We start from the raw sequence: 22710 nt of genomic DNA on the forward strand, positions 1-22710 counted from the left end.
GTTTCGCTTCGGCTTTGCCTTGAGGCAGAACACTAACCGAACCCGCCGAAGCTCATTTTAAAGAGTATTTGTTGTTGTTTAATGACATTAAATTCTCATTTTAGCCCGTAGCACTCATTTTATGTTTTATCTTTCTCTGTATGTAAAGGATACTGGAGTCACTTCTTGGCTGTTTTTATTTTGGCTCCTGCTGGTCTGTGTTTGAGTGCAGATGAGAGGTTCAGGTTTTGGTTGGGGTCGCCTGGGTGGGCCGTATTTTAGCTGACATCCAGCTGAATAGGGCGAAACCACCAGACAGCCTGTGAATAGCTGTATTGTGGGCGCTGGCTGACTGGTGTGTGTGTGTGTGTGTGTGTGTGTGTGTGTACGTGTGTGTGACAGCTCAGGTTCAATCCTATAGGCCTCTTCCACAGCCAGGGTCTTGGTTAAGCTGTGTTCGGTCCCTTTGGTTTCTGAGCTATTTATTTTGCCATACTCGTCTGTCAGGGAGGGTCTTCATCATAGCTGTGTTCAGGCTGACACGGTGTGTTGCCGTGCTGAGGAGTAAATTAACGGTGACAGCGAGCTGTCCTGTTGTTTATGGTCGCGCCTTGCTGTCAGCCCGCAGTGCCAAAGTCTCATCATCTCTGCCGAGGATGCCGCAGACAAACAAATCCAGAAACGCCCCAGCGTGTGACTCCTCAAGCACGGCCCAAGCAGGAGCCTCAGCAGAAGATGCAGACCCGGTATCCCGGGAAGAGAGCCAGGCTGCAGGGGATGCAGGAGGAGGTGGAGGAGAGGACAACGTCGGAGACGGCGAGATAATCAAGTCCCCCAGTGACCCCAAACAGTACAGGTAAAGAACACCTCTGCTGCACAGCTTAAATCCAGATTCAAGCTTTTATACAAGATGTGGTCATTCTCCTGAGTATTTCTGTCATGCACTGTAGCCCTGCTGCTTGATTTATCTCCTCTGTTCTATGCTTTATTCTCAGTCATTGTTATTAATATTATTTTATGTGCAGTGATACACATGTGAGGATACCGTTTTCTCATATCCATGAGCGAGAAAGTGCTGAGAAAATGACCCAGATCCACTAACCCAGATCCAAAAATGATATCGAGCCTCTCTCCCTGCTGGATCAGTACAGTATTATTGTAGTCTGATCGGATGATTTCATGCTATAAGCACACACCAGTGCCTGAGGCCTCTGCGGGGCACACACGGAGAAATTTGCTGTGAAAAAACATAGAATAAGAGAATCACAGAGGGTATAAGATGCAGTCTGCAAAGAGAATTTTGATTTAACAGCCTGTTCGAAATAAGAAAAAGCAGTTAAAGCTGTAAAACTCCATGAAACAACAGTGTTTCTCAAAGCTCTCTGTGCTGGTTCACCTTGTGGCTTTACTCCCTCCAGGTACATCGTGTTGGACAACGGGCTGCAAGCTCTGCTCATCTCAGACTACAGCGGCCCAGCGGCGTCCGGAGACTCAGACTCAGAGGGTGAAGATGAAGGTGAAGAGGAAGAGGAGGACGATGAATCTGGAGATGAAACAGAGGACGAGTCTGAGGAAGAGGATGACGATGAGCAGGGAAGCCATGATGAAGATGATGACGATGAAGGGAAAAAGAAGAAAGGAAACGCAGAGAAACAGGTACCATTAGAAAGTATTTAATGTATCCCTCCATTTACTTAGATTAGATGTGTGATGTTTTAGAAGAGGAAAAAAAAAAGTTGAGTCATGTTGAAACCTCAATCCCAAAAACGTTGGAGCACTCTGTAAAGCATAAATAAAACAAAATGTGATAATTTACTCACCTCTTTGACATATATTCAATTGAAAACAGCACAAAGACAATATATTTAACATTTGACCTCGTCAGCTTCATTGATTTTTGTAAATATCTGCTTATTCTGAATTTGATGCAGCAACACGTTTCAAACAAGTTGGGACAGGAGCAACAAAAAACTGGGAAAGTTGTGGAATGATCCAAAAACACCTGTTTGGAACACTCCACAGGTAAACAGGTTGATTGGTAACAGGTGATAGTATCATGATTGGGTATGAAAGGAGCATCCTGGAAAGGCTCAGTTTTTCACAAGCGAGGATGGAGCGAGGTTCACCACTTTGTTAACACATGATTGGATAAAGGAGATTAATACATGGGCTCAGGAACATTTCTGATGTAAAAAAGAAGGTCGCCCAGGACGACAGTGAAACTCTATGGCACAGAAGAATAAGCTATTGGTTTTGGTCTTGCTATGGGATTCGTTAACAATGATTAAAACAGAATACCACCACTTTGTCCTTTAAGTGTATTGCTGGACTGAAACACAACCTGATATCCTGTTTTTGTCAGTCTGCAGCAGCACTGTGTGTTGGGGCGGGCAGCTTCAGCGATCCCATTGACCTCCCGGGCCTCGCTCACTTTCTGGAACACAGTGAGTATTCAACCAGGGAGGGTCGAGTCTTTTCTTTCAGAAGGAAGTTCTCGCCTATGCTTGGTCAAGGGTTAATCCTCCCACAGATGCTCTTGCATTGGTTTCTCTCACCTATCAATTTAAGTCATGTTTAATTTATATAGCCCAAAATCACGAATGAAACATTTGCCTGTGCAGCGTATGTAAAACACCCCATTTGGATCCGGATTTGGACGGGGGAAAACTCAGCAACCATATGTAACGCATTCCAGGAGTTATTTTGCTATTTTAAATTATTTAGCATAACCTCTTTTTCTTAACGTGTTTTGTCTACTTCTGCCTCAGTTAATAATTTCTGACGTTTCCCAAAATACTCTCCACCGAGCAACAGAGAGCCGACAGGAACTTGTTGCATTAAGGTTTTTTCCGGTCCAAAAAAGCAAGAGTTGCTGTCTTCTCTTGAAATGCAACATATCTTCTGAATTGCATTCCGGTCCACTGATGCTACTGTCAGTGGAGAAATTGTTATGTCTGTCTCCTCCACCGATATGATTGTTGAACATTGTTCCTAAATGGTCCGTTTGAAAAGAAAGCCTCATTCTTACAGACTGCCATCAAAACTGTCACCAAATGTTAACAGCAACATTTAGAGATATCTATTACAGCTATATCTGGAAAAACACTATCAAATTCTATTGTGGCTCAGCAGGAAATATAATGCCGCACCGTCTATGTTTGGCCAGCTGTCCAGATAAAAAGAAAACCACAAATGCAACGCGCATCACCAAGTAGCTTTTGTGGATTTTTCCTTTATTTTTTGATCTGCAACTGGTTTTCGTCTCTTCTCCTCCCTCACCCTACTGTTTTTCTGTTGTGCCCCAGTGGTGTTCATGGGCAGCGAGAAGTACCCCTCAGAAAATGGCTTTGATGCTTTCCTCAAGAAGCATGGTGGGAGTGACAACGCCTCCACCGACTGCGAGAGGACCATCTTCCAGTTTGACGTCCAGAGAAAAAGCTTCAAAGAGGCCCTTGACAGGTGAGAAAGGATCAGAGGGTTTTTTTTTTTGGTTTTGTTTTCAGAGCAGGTGCTTTTAAGAAGTGGACTTCTTTTACCTTTTATTGCACAGTTACAGTGAAAAGACTGACAGGAAAGCAGGGAGAAAGAGGTGTATGACATACAACAAAGGTCGCCGGCTAGAATCGAATTGGCGATGATTGCGACTTTGCAGCCTTGCAGCCTGTGCTGTAAACGTTCGGTTACCAAGGCCATCCCAAGAAATGGACTTCTTGACTGTCAACAGATGATTCAGATTCAGATAAACACAAAACACAGGAATAAGAAAAGGGGAGAATAAACTAGAAAAAGCACTTACATATTAAAACCAACCAACCATTAAAACCAACCAAATATTAAATACCAACTAGAGGATGACCATGACCATGAACAGACCACGTCAGGATTGGATTGCACAGCTTTTTGGAAATCCATTAATATCCATCCACTCCATCCAAAGTTCTTAGTAACTACTAGCTAGTTTCAAACTAGTGATTCACTACATCATGTTGCAAACTTAAAAAAAGTGGTAAAGACTTTAGTAATATGTGGCTAAATCGTTTGCTAGGAAGAATCTCTAGCGCAGGAAGTCACTGTAGCATCACAAGCTAGTAGGTGGGAAAATGATATATTAAATATAAGTGCTAAGCTAATCTTTTGTGTATGTAGGTTACATTTTATCTCTATACGCATACGTGAATAATATGTGTCAGAGTTAGTAGTATTTATGCATTTTAGAGTGAGTGGTAAATACGTGATTAGGCTAATTTAGCTCAGGTTGTTTAGTCATTTTTGCTAGCTAGCTAACGTTATTGACACATGTTGGAGTAAACAGCATTTTAATGAAGTGTCCTGTCATGTGTCAACACAACCCTATTCCAAATCAAACTTTTAGCTTACTCTTCAATTAGCAAGTCAACGTTAGCTTTGTCAGTTGGCTCAGTTAGCTACAGCATACAACAATTATGCTACACTTAGTGCTTACTGCATATAAGTATTTAGTTAATTTCTGTAAGAATTGGTTTGTGTGATGTGACTTGTTTTTAATTTAGTGATTAGTAAATGTGTTTTAATCAAGCTAAGCTTTGAACACACAAACTGCTGGTACAGCTGGTGTTGCACTGTATTCTGTGACCTGGGATATTAGCTAACTTGAAACTGCAAATGTTTTTTAATCATACTTGATTGCATGCTTTGTTTAACTGAAATCAAAATTCCATGGGGGGAGAATTTTTGGCAACGTACCTATCAAGATAAAATATTTGAGTGGCAAAAGGGCTGAAACTCCTATTAATGTCTATGATGGGTCACAGGACAGGGTGCAATCAACCGCCCGCCCGCCATTCTGCTGTTGTCTGTGGTGTTCAGTCTACGTCTGATTGTCTCTGTCTGACCTCTGTCCTTTCTCTCTGGCTGCTATGGCCCCTGATTATAATCTCTCTGCCTTGTCACCCTCTTAGGTGGGCTCAGTTCTTCATCTGCCCCCTGATGATCCGGGATGCCATCGACAGGGAGGTGGAGGCCGTTGACAGTGGTGAGTCTTGGTGCCCCTGCCCATCACTCGTCCGTCCTCAGAAGTTAAATTTGAGCTGTTGCACTTGGTGTTAATCTTTTCATTATCCTCATTGCTGGGTTCTCCTCGTGCAGCCCTTTTGCACACCAATGATCACCGTCTTTTTCTTTCATCTCAAGTTTTTCTGTCTCTCCTTCTGTCTTTCAGAGTACCAGCTGGCTAAGCCGTCGGACTCCCACAGGAAGGAGATGCTGTTTGGCAGTTTGGCCAAACCTGGACACCCTATGGGCAAGTTCTGCTGGGGTGAGTTGGTAAACACAACCGCTGGGACACATAATACACGCAGGGCCTCCTTGGGGTATATTCAGCAATAACAAACAGGAGTGCTGAGACAGATGCCAAGTCTCCTTTTCTTGCTGATATCCCTGCATTTGTAAACCATTTCTGCAGTGTTTTTAGTTCTACTGAATTGATTGCCCACTTGTGACAACACCAGGGAATGCCCAGACGCTGAAGGAGGAGCCAAAGAAGAAGAAGATCAATGTCTATAAGCGGCTGCGTGCCTTCTGGAAGAAACACTACTCTGCCCACTACATGACTCTGGCTGTGCAGTCAAAAGGTTAGGAAAATCTCTTCCATTTATTATACATCACGAACTAGCCCATTAGTAGATTGATGATTTCACACAACAAATGAACTGATTAATTAAAAAAAAAGCAATCTGTAGTTTAATGGACAGTTAAAGCAATCATTAGTCACAGCTCTAATAAGGATTCCCTTCATCCATGTTCAGCCAACTGTAGTCAATTATTCCTGAATCAGCTCAAATTGCAATATACAAAATATCTAACACATTTTTTCAGGGTTTCACAGAAAATATTACACAGCTAATTAACTGCTGCATGCAAGTAAAATGATGACTGGTGTTGACATTTGTGCTGAGAAAAATAATCCCGTACTGTTGAAAGCTCTTGTGCTACTTTAAGTAGCGATCTCTATCGTTGCAGTCGTGGTTGATTTGGCAAATGCAGTTTGATACTACAGGTCACATGACTTTGGAGGCAGCAAAACAAACTACTGTTGTAATAATAAAGAAGTCAGGCAATAACTGGCCTTTTGATCTGATTTTATGGTGCACACGCCATGAGTCTGCGAACAGCAGGGCAGAGTAAAACTGAAAGGAGTTCGTTACCTTGCTGAGAAATTGAAGTTGGTTTGCAGCCTGTCGCCTGCAGCTCTTCTTTCTAACAGCTCACTGCGGCTGCTCCTTCTTGTTCCATTACTCCCTGCAATATTTCAAACTGATCCGCTGTCAAAAAAATCCTGAGCAGTGTGTTGCTTTGTGAACACATTTTTGAGGAACAACAGCGAGAAGTGCTTCGAAAAACACTACACATTTCAAGAGACTACTTCATAATAAGAGTCAACTCATGGTTCGCCAGTTAAATGCTTTTAATGTGAAGCTGCAGCAGAAGGAAAAGCTTGCTTTGCATTTGCAGTTGCTTTATGCATAATTTTTTCAGGAATGTCGAGGCAAACGCCCAGTTCGTAATGCTGCAAATATGTGAGTATTGCCCAACTTTCACCAGCGGGCCATAGGCTCAGTCACCATCATGTGACCTCATAGAGCAGTAGAGTGTGACTTAGCAGACATTAATTTAGATAAAAATCTTCAAGACTAGAAAATAAAGTAGTGTAAAGTGATGCAAATGATTTCTGGATCCATTAGAACGTCAACATGTATTTACTACCAGCGTTTCACTTGGAAGATGATGCTGCATCGAACTACTAACAAAAAACTGTGTAGAAATTACATGACATGACATTTAACTGCTATTGTCTAAATTTTAATAGAAATGCCTCTTTAAAACAGCATTCGTTAAATGTCGACATATTCTCACCTTATAAAGATGATACAGCAAAGTTGTTGGCAGACGCTTGCTTTTTTAGACATCCAGTGGATATGAAACAACTTTCATTTAGAGTCTTTTTTCCAATGCTTATTCTGCTTCTAACTCCGTTTTTGGTCTCCACCAACTCCTGAGGCGAATATCTGGCTCTTCAGCTGCTAAATGCTCCACTGTGTAACTGTGTCTGTCTGATGTTCTGTGCTGGGCAGGAAGTGTACGGCGGCTTTTTAGAGGTTTTCTGCTGGAACAAAGATGGATGAGAGCTGTGAGAGTGAACCAAAGAAACAAAGTTGTGAGCCATGAATGAAAACAATAAGTCGAAAGTCAAAAATGCTCTGTGGGAGAACTGTGGAGCTGGAGCATCACCCTCTGCGTGTTTGTCACCATGAGATATTACTTTCACTTTACACATAGTCATTTGATCCATTATTGATACAGAACTTTTAGCTTTAAGCTGTAACTTCAAGATTTCAGCCGTGGTTTATTTGCAACACCCGCGGTTGGCAGTAACGGCTAGTATGTTTCAATAACACGCCCAAATCCATCCACTTTACACAAGTATTGATATCCGTAGCCAGGAAAACTCACCTTGAGCAGCTTCTTCGTCCGATTACTGCACAGCCAAACAAACTGGGCCAAAAAGAATCACGTTGTTTTATTAAAGAATGAATTCAATAACTGGCCTTTTTCCATCACGCTGTGAGCTTTCAATTACGATCTGATCTCATGCTGCGCTGGGCAGGAGTGCTTTTCTTCAAGCAAAGAATGCCTGCACAAAGAAAAGGGCTCATGTGTCCAAAACCTGACCTTATGTGAGATGGATCCTAACTTCATATCGATGCTATTACTGCTGTAGGTATCGAGACGCCTACTGTGGGAGAGTGCTCGGTAAACAGGGAGGCTTTCATCAATGAGACAGAATTATGAACAGTAATGCTGAAAAACATGTTTTTCTATGAATCCCTTGTGTGTGTAATTTGAATCTGCAGTTACAATGAAACTACTATAGAATTTCAGAATGTAATGTAATACATTGAATGCTTATTGCAGAAAAACTTACCATAAATAGTATCCAAGGCCCCACCAACAAAGTAAAAACAGGACTGGACAGAAACAGAATCTCTTATTGCTCCAAAATACTTTTTTGATTATTTTGCACAGGCTCACGCTAAACCCAGAATTTCCTTTTTCAGCCAGAATTATTGAGACGCACTCAAGCTCTAATTTATCCTCCTTCACTCGGTCTGTCCTTTAGAGAAGCTGGACACTCTGGAGGAGTGGGTGAGAGAGATCTTCAGCAAGGTGCCGAACAAGTGAGTATCGGAGAAGAGGCTCTCAGTCACCGTGATGAGGTGCCGGTGTGATATAGATTGAGTCTGAATATCCTTTGAGACTCTGCTCCAATGTAAATGTCAAGCTTCTCTCCTTCTCTTTTTCAGCCCTTTTTTTTAACCTCCCTTCATCTCAGACGGGTTTTTTTCTTTCTTTTTTTCCCACATCGTACACCTGAAAGGGATAATTTCTCCCTCAAGTCAAGCTGAATTAGTGTTTTCTTACAGAACTCCACTTCTGTTTGCTTTGTGAGTCACTGTGGCAAGAGAATCAACATGCATATCACTGTGATGGGAAAACCACATAACCTCCAGTTTTTAATGCTTTGATTTCATTATGTAACCCTGTATGGTTCGATGAAATTTAACTCATCTAAAAGCTTATGAAATATTCTTAAGCCTCTTTTAACTCCTTCAGATGAACCAAATTCAGTTTCATCAAGCTAAGAGCGTATAAAAAGTTAACATTGTGGAGTGACGCCTGGCAGAAACAAGGCGCTATTTTTGCTTTTAAACTTCTAGAATTTTTTTTCAGTTATCTCTGTTTTAAAAATCCAGTGTAATTACACCAGAACACATGTTTTTACATGTTTCGATTCGTGCAATTATGAAAAAGCATCCTGGTGGACATGTCAGGACATGTTTAGTGTGACATAGGGCCTTTGTTTGATTGATAGAGTATCAATACTAGTACTCAATACTCTTGCTCTCCATAATTCTGTTTTTGTGCCTACAGTGATCTGCCCAAGCCCGATTTCTCTGATATGCTGGATCCCTTTGACACACCAGCCTTTAACAAGCTCTATAGAGGTACTGATCAATCTTGCTGCGCATCTCTGAATACTGAAAACCCCTGATTTACTCGTTCTGTAGAGCAGTGGTTACCTCTGAATACACCTGAGGGGTTTCTTCTAGTCTTAGCTTTTTTATTACTTTATTATTTTACCTCCCCAGGCATCTAAAATGTGTTCAAATGCAGCAATCTGAGACGGATTGAGATGAAACAGGTTTTTGGTTGAACTTGACCTAGCCAGCGATGATGAGTTGAGTTACGGGTCTGCCCTGGTTTTTCTCTGACTTTGTGTCTGTGTGCTTGCAGTGGTGCCTGTCAGGAAAGTTCATGCTTTAAATATCACCTGGGCCCTCCCTCCTCAGGAGGAACACTACAGGTGAGTTACATACAGTAGGTATACAGTACATTAGGATTAGGCGACATATTAGACATGTGTCCGCCTGTAGAAATCTGGTAGAGATCTGGCAGCCCTTTAGTGTCTCTGCTGTATACTCACAGCAGGCTATGGAGCTAATCAGGGCTGGATTCTCGCTTGATCTCACGAATGCAGCTGCCTCGTTCTTGTGCGGCGTGAGAGCGACATTTGCTGGCGATAACGCTCACGGCCGCATAAAAAGAGAGTGACGAGAAAACATGGAGGAGGAGAGTGAAATTGTAAATACAGAGCAGGAGACATCCCAACCAACCTGAGATGTGAGAGACGGACTTGTTACTAACGCAGTCTGGTTACTTTGAAATGACACGTATACTGTTATATAAGATTTTGGCCGTATCGCCCAGCCCTACAGTACATATACAGGTTACAGACCATGCTGTCCCCTTGCTTGGAAGAAAGAGAAGAAAGAGAAACCAATATGTTTGTTTCTCTTTGTTTTTTTTTTTCGTGTCCCTGTCTCCTTCCCCCAGAATGGTGCCTCCTCATATAAACACAGAATTAGACTAGCCAAAAGTCACCATGCTTTGCTTTGATTGTAGAGAGATTGCATCAATGTGTTTTGTTTCTCCTTTTCATGATCTTCCCTTCTCTTTTCAGAGTGAAGCCTCTCCACTACATCTCTTGGCTGATTGGCCATGAAGGCACAGGAAGCATCCTCTCAGTGCTCAGGAAGAAGTGAGTGTTATTGCCTCTGTCTGTTTGTTTTTCTGATTCGAGGGCCCTCCAGAACCCAATTAAAAGGTCTTCAATTTGCCGGGTATACATGAGCTTTTTCAAGCTCTGCACGAGCCCTGAGTGTTAGAGCCCAATCTTCAATATATACACTTTGCCAGCCCACTCGACGATGTGATTCATACATTCTCATCGCTGGATGTGGTTGTACAAGAGCATTTCAGCCTCTTGTTGCTAAGTGGCAAAGTGATTCGCCAAACCCTCTGTCGTCCCACAGTACCAAGAGCTCATCCAGTAGTCCCTTTACCATCAGCACCACTTTGAGCATTTGATAGAATATTCCTATCTACTGTGTGAGCTGTTTTCAATTGTTGATAAATGACAACAGTGAAATTTGAGTGTACTCGGTCTCAATTCCCAGTCGAAGCAAACTGCTGAGGCAGTAGAGTGCTTGTTTTTACCGAGTTCAGACAATCACAACGTCAAGGGCCGAGAGGCTGGTTTGAAATGGGGCCATTGTTGTCCTCCTCAGTGAAACTGGGGAATGGTCTGTGTGTTTGTGCGTCCATCACACACTCCTCTGATCAGTCGCCTGAAATTTTAAAGTACCATGCCAGCCTTTTTGTAGGTTTTACTGCATTTAGTATACAACAGAATAAGTACGCCATACTTTTTTCATGCATTCCCCCCCCACTGCTGGCTGCAGTTCATTTCAGTGCAGCATGAAAACTTTCAGAGATATAAAACTCACTTGGTGCCATCCATCACAGTCAGCATCACTTCTAGTTGTTTGGTAATGCAGTGCAGACTTTTCAAACCGACCTTTGCCTTTCAGTGCATCATCATACCGCCAGAACATTTCTTCATGCAGATAAAAGCCGACATGATGTTCGCTGAGACGGATTACCCGGCTCAGGAAAGTTTCAAATCTCTGCAAGTTGCTTTTCATTTTTAAATGAATGAAGGGCTGCACGCAAGGCAGGACAAACACCTAACGGAGTGAAACATGTTCTTTCTTTGCTCACTGCCGCAAAGGGACTACAAAAGTGTTGTCTGCAATCAAGAAACGTGAAGTGACATATTTTCTACTTATTTTCCTGCACATGGTTCAACACTTAATGTGTGTGTGTGTGTGTTTAGGTGCTGGGCTCTGGCTTTGTTTGGAGGAAACAGTGAAACTGGCTTTGACCAGAACACCACCTACTCTATCTTCTCCATCTCCATCACCCTCACTGATGAAGGTTTCCAAAACTTCTACCAGGTAAAGAAAATCTCTCACTTTCTTTCATCCTCTGGATACACAGAAACCAGACACAAGCAGCAGTTTTACACATTCGTCTTCAGTTTGTAAAGTATCATCCAAAATATCGTTGTCAAGTCGTGGAGACCTTTGTCTTGTATCTTAGTCGATACGCTGCAGACATTGAAATGCTGACATACTTGCCAGTCTGTTCAGCAGAGACTGGAAACAGTAAGTTAGATGTGCCCTGTGTGGACCCAGATGGCCTCTTTGCCTTGCTTTCATTAATACAGCATGTTATTTTGAGGAAGCGGTCTGCGTTATCAGTTGCTATGACAATGCTTGCGCTAATCAGGGAGGCAGCCGGCGATCATTTAACAGGAGGACTGTTTTCCAATATGAAGTACTTATGTGGAAAAGTGTTTCAACTCAACAAACTTGCATTGATAGCTGCTGTATAATTGCCCCAACGGCCTTGAGGATGTTGTTCACTGGGATCATTCAGAGAGGATGAATCCCGAGTTATTTGGGTCACTTTATTGTTGTTTGTGTGTTCTTACTATCTTTCAAATGTCTGAGATGCATGTTGGGCAATAATTGTGCCTTTCCTGTTTATACTCTGTGACACGCACCTTTGCATCCATAGCAATGCTTACGTCACACATTTCCCGTGTTCTCCTCTGACAAACCGCTTTGTCAGGACTGAGGACTAATTTGTACACATTATTCACAAAGACAGCGGTGGCTTTTTAATTTGCATGTCTGAATGCATAGAGGAGGGTGAATAAAGACATGCATTGCTTTCTGTTTAGTATTTAAATAAAGACATCTTTTTCAAATGATTGTTGTAGCTTCTTCTAATGACTGTAATCAAACAACAATAGTCAACACAATTGGCAGCTTGCATCAGTGTAATTGTTATGGTAACGGTACGTTTCACTTAACCCCCATCACTGATAGCAAGAAAAGAGGCATTTCACAGTAATGTTACAGGAAAAATGAACGTGGTAGTGATTCATCAAAGCTGAAGGACTTTTAAGATATAGCGTCTAATCTCTTTGTGTCTGGGGCCTTTCACAGGTGACTCACCTGGTGTTCCAGTACCTGAAGATGCTGCAGACACTCGGCCCACAGCAAAGGCACTGTCACACACACACACACACACACACACACACACACACAAACACACACACACACACACAGTCTTATTAAACAGCACTAAAGAGATGTGCACAAAATCTGTAGTTTTCAAACAGAGCCTGTCTGGCTTTTTGTTAAATTGTAGGGCAGGATACTGCAGTATACTGCATATTGACAGGTTAATGCGCTGGGTCTGTTTGTTTGTTTATAGATTTATTATTTCTGTTTCTTTTATGCCCCTTAATCAGTCTTAAGGAGTGTGGATGTTGTGACATCTGAGCTCCTGTGTGGGATGAATAAAGGTAATATTTCAGTCTGTTTGTTCGTGCATTCAGAATATATGAAGAGATTCAGAAGATTGAAGCCAACGAGTTTCACTATCAGGAGCAAGTAAGGATCCAAATATTCATGTGCTGCTGTATTAGATTTGATGTTGTTTTTCTTTTTTTACCACTGAGAGCGATTTCCTCTTTGTCAGATTGACCCTATAGAGTACGTCGAGGACATCTGTGAGAACATGCAGCTGTTCCCTAAAGGCGACTTCCTGACAGGAGATCAGCTGATGTTTGAGTTCAATCCAGAAGTAAGTAGTTCAGTAGTTCGGGGAGTGAACCAGTTCAGGATTTTATTCTAAAATCCTATATTTCCTTTTTTTAGATAAAGATGTTAATGAAACAGGTCACTCAAAAGTGGAAAAATATGGGCATCTTTTCTGTCTGATGTGTGAACGATGTTATAGCTTTATACGCCACAAATGTGTTTGCTCGAGCTGTTGGCGACGCCTTTGATTGGTGGATATTACTTTGCATCAGACATTAGAGTCTAATTGTGCTTTTGCATATTTCAGTTTTGCTGCCTGCCTCTTATTGTGATTGACAGCTGAAATTGGTCTCACATAAACAAGTAATTTAGAAACAAAGAAAAAGATTAACTCTGCTCTCTTTGCTGAAAAGTTGACTTTATTTGTGTGTGTGTGTGTGTGTCTGTGTGTCTGTGTGTGTGTGTAGGTGATCGGCGCAGCTTTGTCCCTCCTTACCCCAGAGAAAGCCAACCTGATGCTGTTGTCACCAGAACATGAGGGCCAGTGTCCCCTCAGGGAGAAGTGGTTTGGCACACAATACAGCATGGAGGGTGTGTTTCTCTGCATGAGTGTGTGTGTGTGTGTGTGTGTGTTTGCTGTCAGTGTAACAGCTCCTTCCCACAATGTAGGCATTCAGTGAATACATTGTCTTTTTCCCCTTGTGTGGTGATATTCAGCCTGATATAATGCAGGCAGCCAGCAGTAGAAATGCCAGCATTTATCTCTGTCTTTTGAGATGGCAAACAATAGTGTTGGAACAGCATTTAAATACAAAAAAAAAAAACAATATTTCATTTTTGTTGGAATAAAGTCTTTAGGTCACTCCATTCAAAACATGAATCTCATCTGCAAGTATTTCTTTTGTGCTAATTTGCCCTTCACACAGACATCCAGCAGGAGTGGATGGAGCGGTGGACGGGAAACCTGGAGCTGAACGCTGACCTCCACCTTCCTGCTGAAAACAAGTTCATCGGTGGGTGAATAAACTTGCACTTTTGTTTTTACGCTACGGGCAAAAAAGTGGCTGCAGGTATCTGAATCGTGTCCAATGTGGTGATCATGAGCATGACTTCCTCCAGGAGTTTCTAATCAGATACACAATACCGATCCATTCATCCATTTCAGGACATTTTTTGCATTGTTTTCTTAGCTCATTGCACAATTTGACAATAAAGGATTGTGTTAACCCGACAGCTCACCCATTAGCACCAGCCAACTCAAACAGTGAAGACAAAAGTAGTAGGTGATTCTGTCTTTGCTGGTCTTCATGTGCATGGCCGCACTGATTTCATGTGTAGTGAGCTACATCTTTTTAGTACCATTTTACTTTAAAAGTGCCTCATCAACATTCAGAAAGACATTTAAATAGTTTGAGATTGTCTGTGCCTATAATTACAGATAAATAATACTCAGCAATCCACTGATTTAGCCTCGCACTTAACATTAGCGTTGTCAGACTCACATCTTAAAAATATCCAATGCAGCACCACCAGAAATTTTACTTTTTGTTCCATGCATTCTTCTTCCTTGCCTGCTTTACCCACAATGCAATTCCATTGCTGACAGTTCAGTAGGAAATTCAGGTGCGTTATGCTAGGAGAAGCTAATGTAGCCTCGAGCCGCTAGCCTCTGGTCTGGTAAGCTCACTTGTTTCTGACTTTTTTTCTGTCATTGTTGAACTTCTGGTCTTCAGCCCCAAATGATCCTGACTCAAGTGACATCACATGAGGCAATTTATCAGATTTCGGTAAATGCATACTGCTTCTTTCTAGTATGTACTTCCCGGGACCTGTGAAAAAATGATCAGCCCACTTGTGATGAGGATGACGTGGTTGTCTCCTTCCTTTCTGGATCATTGCCTGTCACTGAACCAGCTCCTGTAATATGCCAGTGGCTAAAATGCCATCCAGAACAACAGCTGTTATTATAATATTAACAGCCCTTCATCATTTTACTTAAGTCCAGTTATCTTTGCAGACTGCATCGATTGGGCTAATTGGAGTTCATCAATTAAAGGTCAAGATTTAAACACAAATGTGACAAACAAGGCTCCTCTGGTGCAATTCTGTTTGCCGTGTTCTGTTTTATACATTTTGAAAGGCCAAAGCACCAGATTGCCAATTCTGATACAATGTGGAGAGATGATGTGTCTTCACTTATCGGCCCAAGGGTTACTGAATCATTTATTGGGGAGGGGGGGACATCTTTTACAAATTTGACAGCTACCTGCAAGTTTATCCCGAACTGGACATATTGAATTGTTGGTGCTCACACATTATTTATGAGATTGTACCGAGCAGAATTATGATGTTTTATTGTTTATGTGCATTTGTTCAGCCACCGATTTCACCCTGAAGCCCTCTGACTGCCCAGACACCGAGTTCCCTGTCCGGATAGCCGACAGCGACAGGGGCTGCCTGTGGTACAAGAAGGACAACAAATTCAAAATCCCTAAAGGTGAGATGTGTGCGAGTGTGTGCGCCTGCACTGTGTGCATCATTTAGCATGCAAGATGTTTCCATAAAGACTTTTGGTATCATTAAGGGGGTGTTGACACTCGTTTGTCCTTTTTCCTGCTGCAGCCTACATCAGATTCCACATAATCTCTCCTGTAATCCAGCAGTCTGCTAAGAAGTGAGTTCAGGCTCAAATATGACCTTGTGAAAGTCGTGTTTGTTTTTTGCTGCAACGCTGACTAACATCGCTTTCTTTTTTTCACTCTTCCTTTTTCTGTTCGCTCCCTTCCTGCTCCTGCAATTTTACCCTCTTTTCATCACTTTAATCTTCATTTTTACTTATCACCTTTCTTCTGTCCTTCCCTACATCCATTTCCTCTTTCATCCTTCTCCTTTCTGTCCTCCCCCTTGCTCTTATTTGTTGCCGTCTCCATCTTTTCGATCTCCCCTGTCTCTTTTACTGCCTTGATTATTATTGCTCTCGCTTTCCCCTGCAACCCATCCTTCTCACCACCACCTCTTCCTCTCCCTTCCTTCCTTTATCTAATAATTTCCTCTTCTTTTCCTCCCCTTCTCCTCCAGTGTGGTCTTGTTTGACCTGCTGGTCAACATCCTAGGCCACAACCTTGCAGAGCCAGCCTATGAGGCTGAAGTGGCCCAGCTGGAGTACAAACTGGTGGCCGGTGAACACGGCCTGGTCATCAAGGTCAAAGGATTTAACCACAAACTGCCTGTGAGTGAATGCATCTGGAGAAACCAGAGATACACAAATACATGCATAAAACTACACACTGACCAATCAACAAACAGTATTTCTGGTAATCTATCACTCACTTCTACATTATCCAAGAAATATACTATTTCACAGTAACCAGGGAGCTGCATATGTGAAGATTAAGCTGTATAAGACTTTTCTTCCTGGATAGTTCTGTGCTATATGTATATAACTTATTTTAGATTGCTAAAATCAGTTTCTATAAAGGCAGATTTACTTTTGTCTATAAGTGGTAAATAACATCTTGGCAATGGTAATAAATCAAAAATTAAAGCTTTCTAGATCATTATAATTGGCCCTTGATTAGGATTACTGTACATTTTGGGTGGAGGATATTTACCATCTACTATTTGTCACAACCTGCCAACCAAATTGAACAAGATGATCCTATTGTTGGCTCACTATTACTTGCAATTGATCAAGAAAGCATTAAAGGAATGGTTTGATATTTTGGGAAATGCACTTAGTCACTTTCTTTCAGAGAGTCAGATGAGAAGATCGATATCACCCGTGTTAAATAAGTAGCTTGAGCCGGTGTTACCTTAGCTTAGCATTAAGGCTGGAGAGCTAGCCTGGCTTCAACAAAATCTGCCATACGAAACCATACAAAAACAAGAGCTAAGTAGAAGTAAGCTAAGCTAACTAGTTACTAGTTGTAGCTTCATATTCACCATACAGACATGAGACCGGTGTCAATCTTCTCATTTACTTCTTGGCAAGAAAGCAAGTGTAGTATATTATATTATCTTTCCTAAATTGTGGAACTTTTCCTTTAAGGTTTTAGTTATGTACAAATACTTTTGCTACTTTTAAAACCGTTTTCAAACTGTACAAATTGCCCGGTGACATAGACATAATGAAGCATAGTCACAGCGCATTGTCTTCATGGATGATAATGATGGGGATTCTGTCTGTCTGCCTTTCTCTCCATAATCTCTCTTCAGCTGCTGTTCCACCTGATCATTGACCATCTGGCTGATTTCTCTGCCTCCCCTGATGTCTTCAGCATGTTCGCGGAACAGCTCAAGAAAACCTACTTCAACATCCTCATTAAACCTGAGAAACTCGGCAAGTGAGTTGTTTGCCTTCTGTCCGTCTTTTTTGTCTTCCTCTGACATTTGCATCTCGCTCATCTCTGGCTCATCTTAAAGTCTGTGATGCCTTCTAGTGGTGAAATGTGTGACAGCCCTGAATGGAAAAACCTGCCCTAGTTGTCCTCTTTTCCCCTCTCCTGTGTCTCAGGGACGTACGACTGCTGATCCTGGAGCACTCTCGCTGGTCCATGGTGGAGAAGTATCAGGCTCTGACGGCCGGCCTGACCAGCGACGAGCTGATGGAGTTCAGCCAGAGTTTCAGGGCCGAGCTGTACGCCGAGGGGCTGGTTCAGGGCAACTTCAGCAGCGCTGTGAGTGGACGGCATGCTGCGCACGCACAAGCAGATTGATTAACAATAAAATAAGCTGATTAGTTAATGAATACCTTATGTTCACGTCTTGCACTTGCATCAATTGCTTCTGAGTGTACTTGACATTGTTCTTGTGTTTTTCTGATTTCCTCTCCTTGCTCTCAGTCCCTCTTACCTCTACCTGTTCATTATGCTTTATTGTGTTTTCTCCATAGGAGTCAAAACAGTTCCTGCAGTATGTCACTGAGTAAGTCGGCTATTACACTGAATGCACTCCCTAATGAGAACACCAAGACTATACAATCAAATGGATCTGTTTGCCTCCATACGCAGTAATTTGCATTAGCTTCAGTTGTTCCATCCATGATTCCCCTTTAACCTTCCTCACTCCTTCGTCCCCTTCTTTCAAACTTTCATCCTCCGTTCCTTCTTCCTCCCCTCCTCGCCTGTTTTGTTCCGTCTCTCCTTCCCTTCCTCCTTTCTTCATCTCTGATAGAAAGTTGCAGTTCTCCAAGCTGCCAGCAGAGGTGCCGGTGATGTTCAGGGTGGTGGAGCTTCCTCTGAAGCAGCACATCTGTAAGGTCAAATCGCTCAATAAAGGAGACGCCAACTCAGAGGTCACCGTCTACTACCAGGTGCCACATCTGGACTCTCATATCTTTCATTTTTGTTGCATCATTTATTTTCTGCACACCAACTCTAATTTTTCTTGTTGTGCAGTCTGGCCCCAAAGCCTTGAGGGAACACACGCTGATGGAGCTGTTGGTGGTGAGTGCTGAAGAATTGTGTTTACTTTCCTCCATTTATTCTGTCATTTCTTCACGCTGCACTGAGCTGTTGTTGTCTTTCAGATGCACATGGAGGAACCCTGCTTTGACTTCCTCCGGACCAAAGAGACTCTGGGGTGAGCACAGTTGTGTTTTCAATAACATTTTTTCTTTTTTAAGACATCTGGGCAAATTAAAATATGAAAAAACAACTTTTATGATGTTTCATCTCACCCACAGTATTGATTGTCTTGAATCTGTCTTTTTCTATGAATTGTGAAGCACATTTGTTTGTATGAAATAGTTCAGTTTCCACTCAGATGATTTTATGTGCACACTGAAGGTGTGGATGGAAATGTGCTTTCTGTTTCTGCCTGCATGTGTCTGTCTTTAATGTGGATTATTGTCATGCTTTCCAGAAGAATAAGCATGTGCTTCAATAAAAGCTTGTTAAGAAACTGGAGGACTTTTATTGGGCGTGTCTGAAATCCGCAAGCTAGTAATGATTAGTCCTGCACTTAACTGTTACATTTCTCCTGTTCTTTTTCTCCTATATAATTCAATTCCAGACTGGTTTTATAATAGACTGCAAAGTACAGATTGTCAGGACAGGTGTGGTATTACTAGTGGTACCACTAGAACTGCTAGTAGTTATTCTGATTGGTCTCTGTTTATCTGCTCCTCACCATCTCTCATTCTCGCTGTCTTTTTCCATGTCTCCCTCCACAGGTACCATGTCTACCCCACCTGCAGAAACACCTCAGGCATTCTGGGTTTCTCTGTCACCGTGGAAACACAGGCCACCAAGTTCAAGTGAGTCTGCTACGCAAACGTAACCTTTCATCCGCCCAAAAGCAACATATGATTTATCTTAACTCCTTTCCCAAAACCAAGGTATTATTTATCTTACTGTTCACCCAAAGCCAAGCTACAGTTTATCTATCTGGCCCTGGAAGGAGAAGCGAGAGGAACTGATAAATGACTAAAGGAATCAAATAGACCCTATAGCCTATAATATATCTCCTACCTCTCATGAACTTTTCTGTCTCAGTACCGAGCTGGTGGAGTTAAAGATCGAGGAGTTCTTGGCTTCATTTGGGGAGAAGCTCAATTCGCTGACTGAGGAGGCCTTTAATACTCAGGTCTGTGTCTCTGTGTCTCTGTGTGTGTGTGTGTGTGTGTGTGTGTGTGTGTGTGTGTGTGTGTGTGTGTGTGTGTGTGTGTGTGTGTGTTTTACTTTGTGTATTTGTGAGTTTTCCGTTGTTATGGAAAAGCCGAAAAGTTGCAGCAAATACTACATAAAGCCACCAGAAAGTTTGAGAAATGTCAAAAGTTGCTCCTCAGCTTACTTTAGTGGATTAACCCTCTGAACCCCAAGCAGTTCCTGCGCGGTTTTTGCTCCTGTAACATTTGTACTCACTGTGGGTTCAGTTTTCACTGCAATATATGGAAACTGCACAGTCATGGCTAGAAGAACTCATTCATGTCTTTCATGCAGAATAACAGTTATAATGCCATACAATCGTGAAAAATAAGAAATGCAAGGTGTATTTCTTTAATTATTTATTGAAAAAAATGATTTTGGAATGATTTTTCCAAGTGCTCACAAGCATTTACCAATATTGGTAATAACAACGCCGGCTCCACATGCTTAACAAAGTGAAATGTTTACATTTTTACAACCTCTAAGTATCTCTCTTGTCCTCTCCTCCTGGCTGCCGGCTCCTCCTCCTGCACTTCACTCGACTTTCTCTGAGTTGTTGTCATGTGACTGCTGGTCTCAGACTTTACAGTTGCAGTGATGAGCGCAGAATTTAATGTTTCTTACAGGATATATTTTTGCATGTAGATTACAGTGATCTTGGTGAAATATCAATATTTTAAGTTTAGAGTGAGTTATTTTTCTTGACAAAAAACATTTGTAGGATATGATTAATTTAAGGACCATTGGAAATTTGGAAATTCAATGCTTATTTCTGTTTTTACAGTTTCTGGCTGTGACCAACCCGGCAGGGGGTTGTTGGGTTCAGAGGGTTAATAACATGTTTTCTAACCATCTAACACATTCAGATGCTGCTGTTGCATGTTTAATGCTCAGATACAGTCAAAACAGCGTGCAGAAACTCTGTGTGCTATATATGTGTATTTTGTACAGGTGACTGCTTTAGTGAAGCTGAAGGAGTGTGAGGACACACACCTCGGGGAGGAGACGGACAGGAACTGGGCCGAGGTGGTTACACAGCAGTATGTGTTTGACAGGCTCAACAGAGAGGTAAGGGCAATGCAAACACACACACACACACGCACGCACGCGCACATGCACACACTCACTTTTTGGGACAATACATAGATTTACATTCATTTCCTGGAGACGTACCCTAACCATAACTAGAACCACTTCTTGCCTAACCCTTAACCTAAACCTTACCTGAATACAGCCTTACCTTAACCTTAACCCAAGACATAACGTAAATCATTAAATGTTAGGGGGAAGCCCCTGAAATTTAATCATTTATGTTACGGAGACTTGCGTTTTGTCCCCCTGAGGAAGACGAGTCCCCACAATGTGACAGCGTAAACAGATTTATTTATTTATGTCCTCAAAAAGTGAGTAACACACATCCACACACACACACGTACATCTTCAGCCAAATAGACAAATGCATGCACACTCTTTATGCTTTTGGGGTATTGACTCTGAACTCATCTTCTTACTTCCAGTCCTAACCTCAATCTTTACCCCCGACCTTTACCACATTAAATAAACACAAGCGTCTACATGGCAGCTGCTGGCTGTTACTGCATTCTCTGACAACTTCTTCCACTGTCAACTGGCCATTTGTGCCTTGTTCTTCAGTTTTCTTATATTTATATATATATTCAACTTATTTTCAATATCAGACACATCAAACAAACCTAAACCCTGTTTCCAAGTGCTGCGCAAATTGTACAAACAACCTTCCTGCCAATGTCTCATGGCAAATTTCACTCCTAATAATGCCAAATTAAGTATGTGCATTTTGTCCACTGGGGAGCAAAAGAGCTTGAAAACAAGACGACAAATACTCAGCATTGATATATTCTCCTGTTTTTTGAACATGTGATGGCAAAGTAGTAGCAAACTACTTCCCTTATGAATTTAAGTCCAAACTCTCCTTTTTAGCTCTGCTTTGGTCTTAGGAAAATATCTTCAATGCCCGTCTCTCTCCGCCAGCTAGAAACATTTTTTAACCAAACCAAAACAAGGAGCTAAAAGAGGCTCTGAAGTTCGGTGATAAATCTCTGTGGTTATGTCACTTAGATCGAGGCCCTGAAGGAGATGACCAGGACTGAGCTGGTCTCCTGGTTCAAAGAACATCGAGGACAGAACCGACGCAAGCTCAGCGTGCATGTAAGCCCCTATTCAATGTTTGTGTGAGTGTGTGTGTCAGCCAACGTTCAGGTTTTTCTTTCACTTTTGTGTGCATGCAACACACTAAACTGTATCCCCGTCTCCTGAAGGTGGTTGGATTTGGTGCTGAAGAGAGCGATGAGGAGGGTGGCGGTAAAAAACAAGAGGGCAAAGAGGAGGATTTAAGCGGCTCTACCTACGGCGAGGTGTCTAAGCTCACCTTTCTTCCAGCCTCACCCAAGATGGCGGGTTCCGTGGCCATCATGGACATTCCCGCTTTCATTGAAGACCTTCCCCTCTTCCCCTACCACAAGATACTGGAATAAACTCAGACTGCAAAACAGATGGCTGCACTTCAGCTCTCACTGAGCCACGTTCAGGGACTCGGCCTCATTAGGGATGCAGGCACTTAATGTGTGGAGGTGAAGGAAGGTTGAAACGGCTTCAGCTCCTCTCTGGACCTGGTTTCTGTCTCCAGGGCCCAGCTGTAGATTTTAACCACACTGTGTGCATAAGTAAAGAGTCTGGAAGTGGCTGCGTTTTCATGCACCAAATATTCTGGTTTTTGACCTTATTCCAAAAAAAAAAAAAACAATGTTCATACTAAAAGCATTGAAATAATGAACAATGAAAATTAATATTCCACTTAAATTCCTGTTTACATGCAGCCATGTAATGATGAACGTTCTACAGCTACACCCGTTCAGCATTCATTCGCTCAAACGCCTCCTCGAAAAGGTCGGCATGGCGATTTTTGTGCATATCCAAAAATCTGTTGATATCCAAGTCTTTCAAAACATTTCAAAGTCGTTGTGTTTCTCCTTCTGACCAGAAATGGGGTTTTT

The 22710-nt window shown here is 42.1% G+C and overlaps 1 protein-coding gene across 1 annotated transcript; it reads left to right on the forward strand.

The window, feature by feature from the left end:
- LOC121618040 (nardilysin-like) lies at positions 1 to 22506 on the forward strand. Its single transcript, XM_041953285.1, has 31 exons — positions 1 to 835; positions 1398 to 1635; positions 2342 to 2423; positions 3285 to 3438; positions 4917 to 4990; positions 5177 to 5272; positions 5466 to 5588; positions 8135 to 8192; positions 8947 to 9020; positions 9310 to 9379; positions 10037 to 10114; positions 11252 to 11372; positions 12432 to 12490; positions 12827 to 12881; positions 12970 to 13074; positions 13499 to 13622; positions 13958 to 14044; positions 15409 to 15528; positions 15654 to 15705; positions 16110 to 16260; positions 17247 to 17374; positions 17545 to 17707; positions 17923 to 17954; positions 18204 to 18342; positions 18428 to 18475; positions 18559 to 18611; positions 19204 to 19287; positions 19526 to 19616; positions 20630 to 20746; positions 21776 to 21865; positions 21976 to 22506. Exons 1-31 carry the CDS (start codon positions 636 to 638, stop codon positions 22189 to 22191), a joined length of 3282 nt encoding a protein of 1093 aa, XP_041809219.1. The 5' UTR covers positions 1 to 635; the 3' UTR covers positions 22192 to 22506.
- Positions 22507 to 22710: the final 204 nt, after the last annotated feature.

The sequence above is a fragment of the Chelmon rostratus genome, chromosome 15 (genome assembly GCF_017976325.1).
Source record: "Chelmon rostratus isolate fCheRos1 chromosome 15, fCheRos1.pri, whole genome shotgun sequence".
NCBI lineage: Eukaryota > Metazoa > Chordata > Actinopteri > Chaetodontiformes > Chaetodontidae > Chelmon > Chelmon rostratus.

Excerpts from the sequence above, each read along its gene's own strand:
- LOC121618040 (XM_041953285.1), top strand. The coding sequence starts at position 636 with ATGCCGCAGACAAACAAATCCAGAAACGCCCCAGCGTGTGACTCCTCA. Across the intron at positions 17,708-17,922 it reads AGGGCAACTTCAGCAGCGCT|GAGTCAAAACAGTTCCTGCA; the intron begins GTGAGTGGACGG and ends TTTTCTCCATAG. Across the intron at positions 18,476-18,558 it reads CGCTGATGGAGCTGTTGGTG|ATGCACATGGAGGAACCCTG; the intron begins GTGAGTGCTGAA and ends GTTGTCTTTCAG.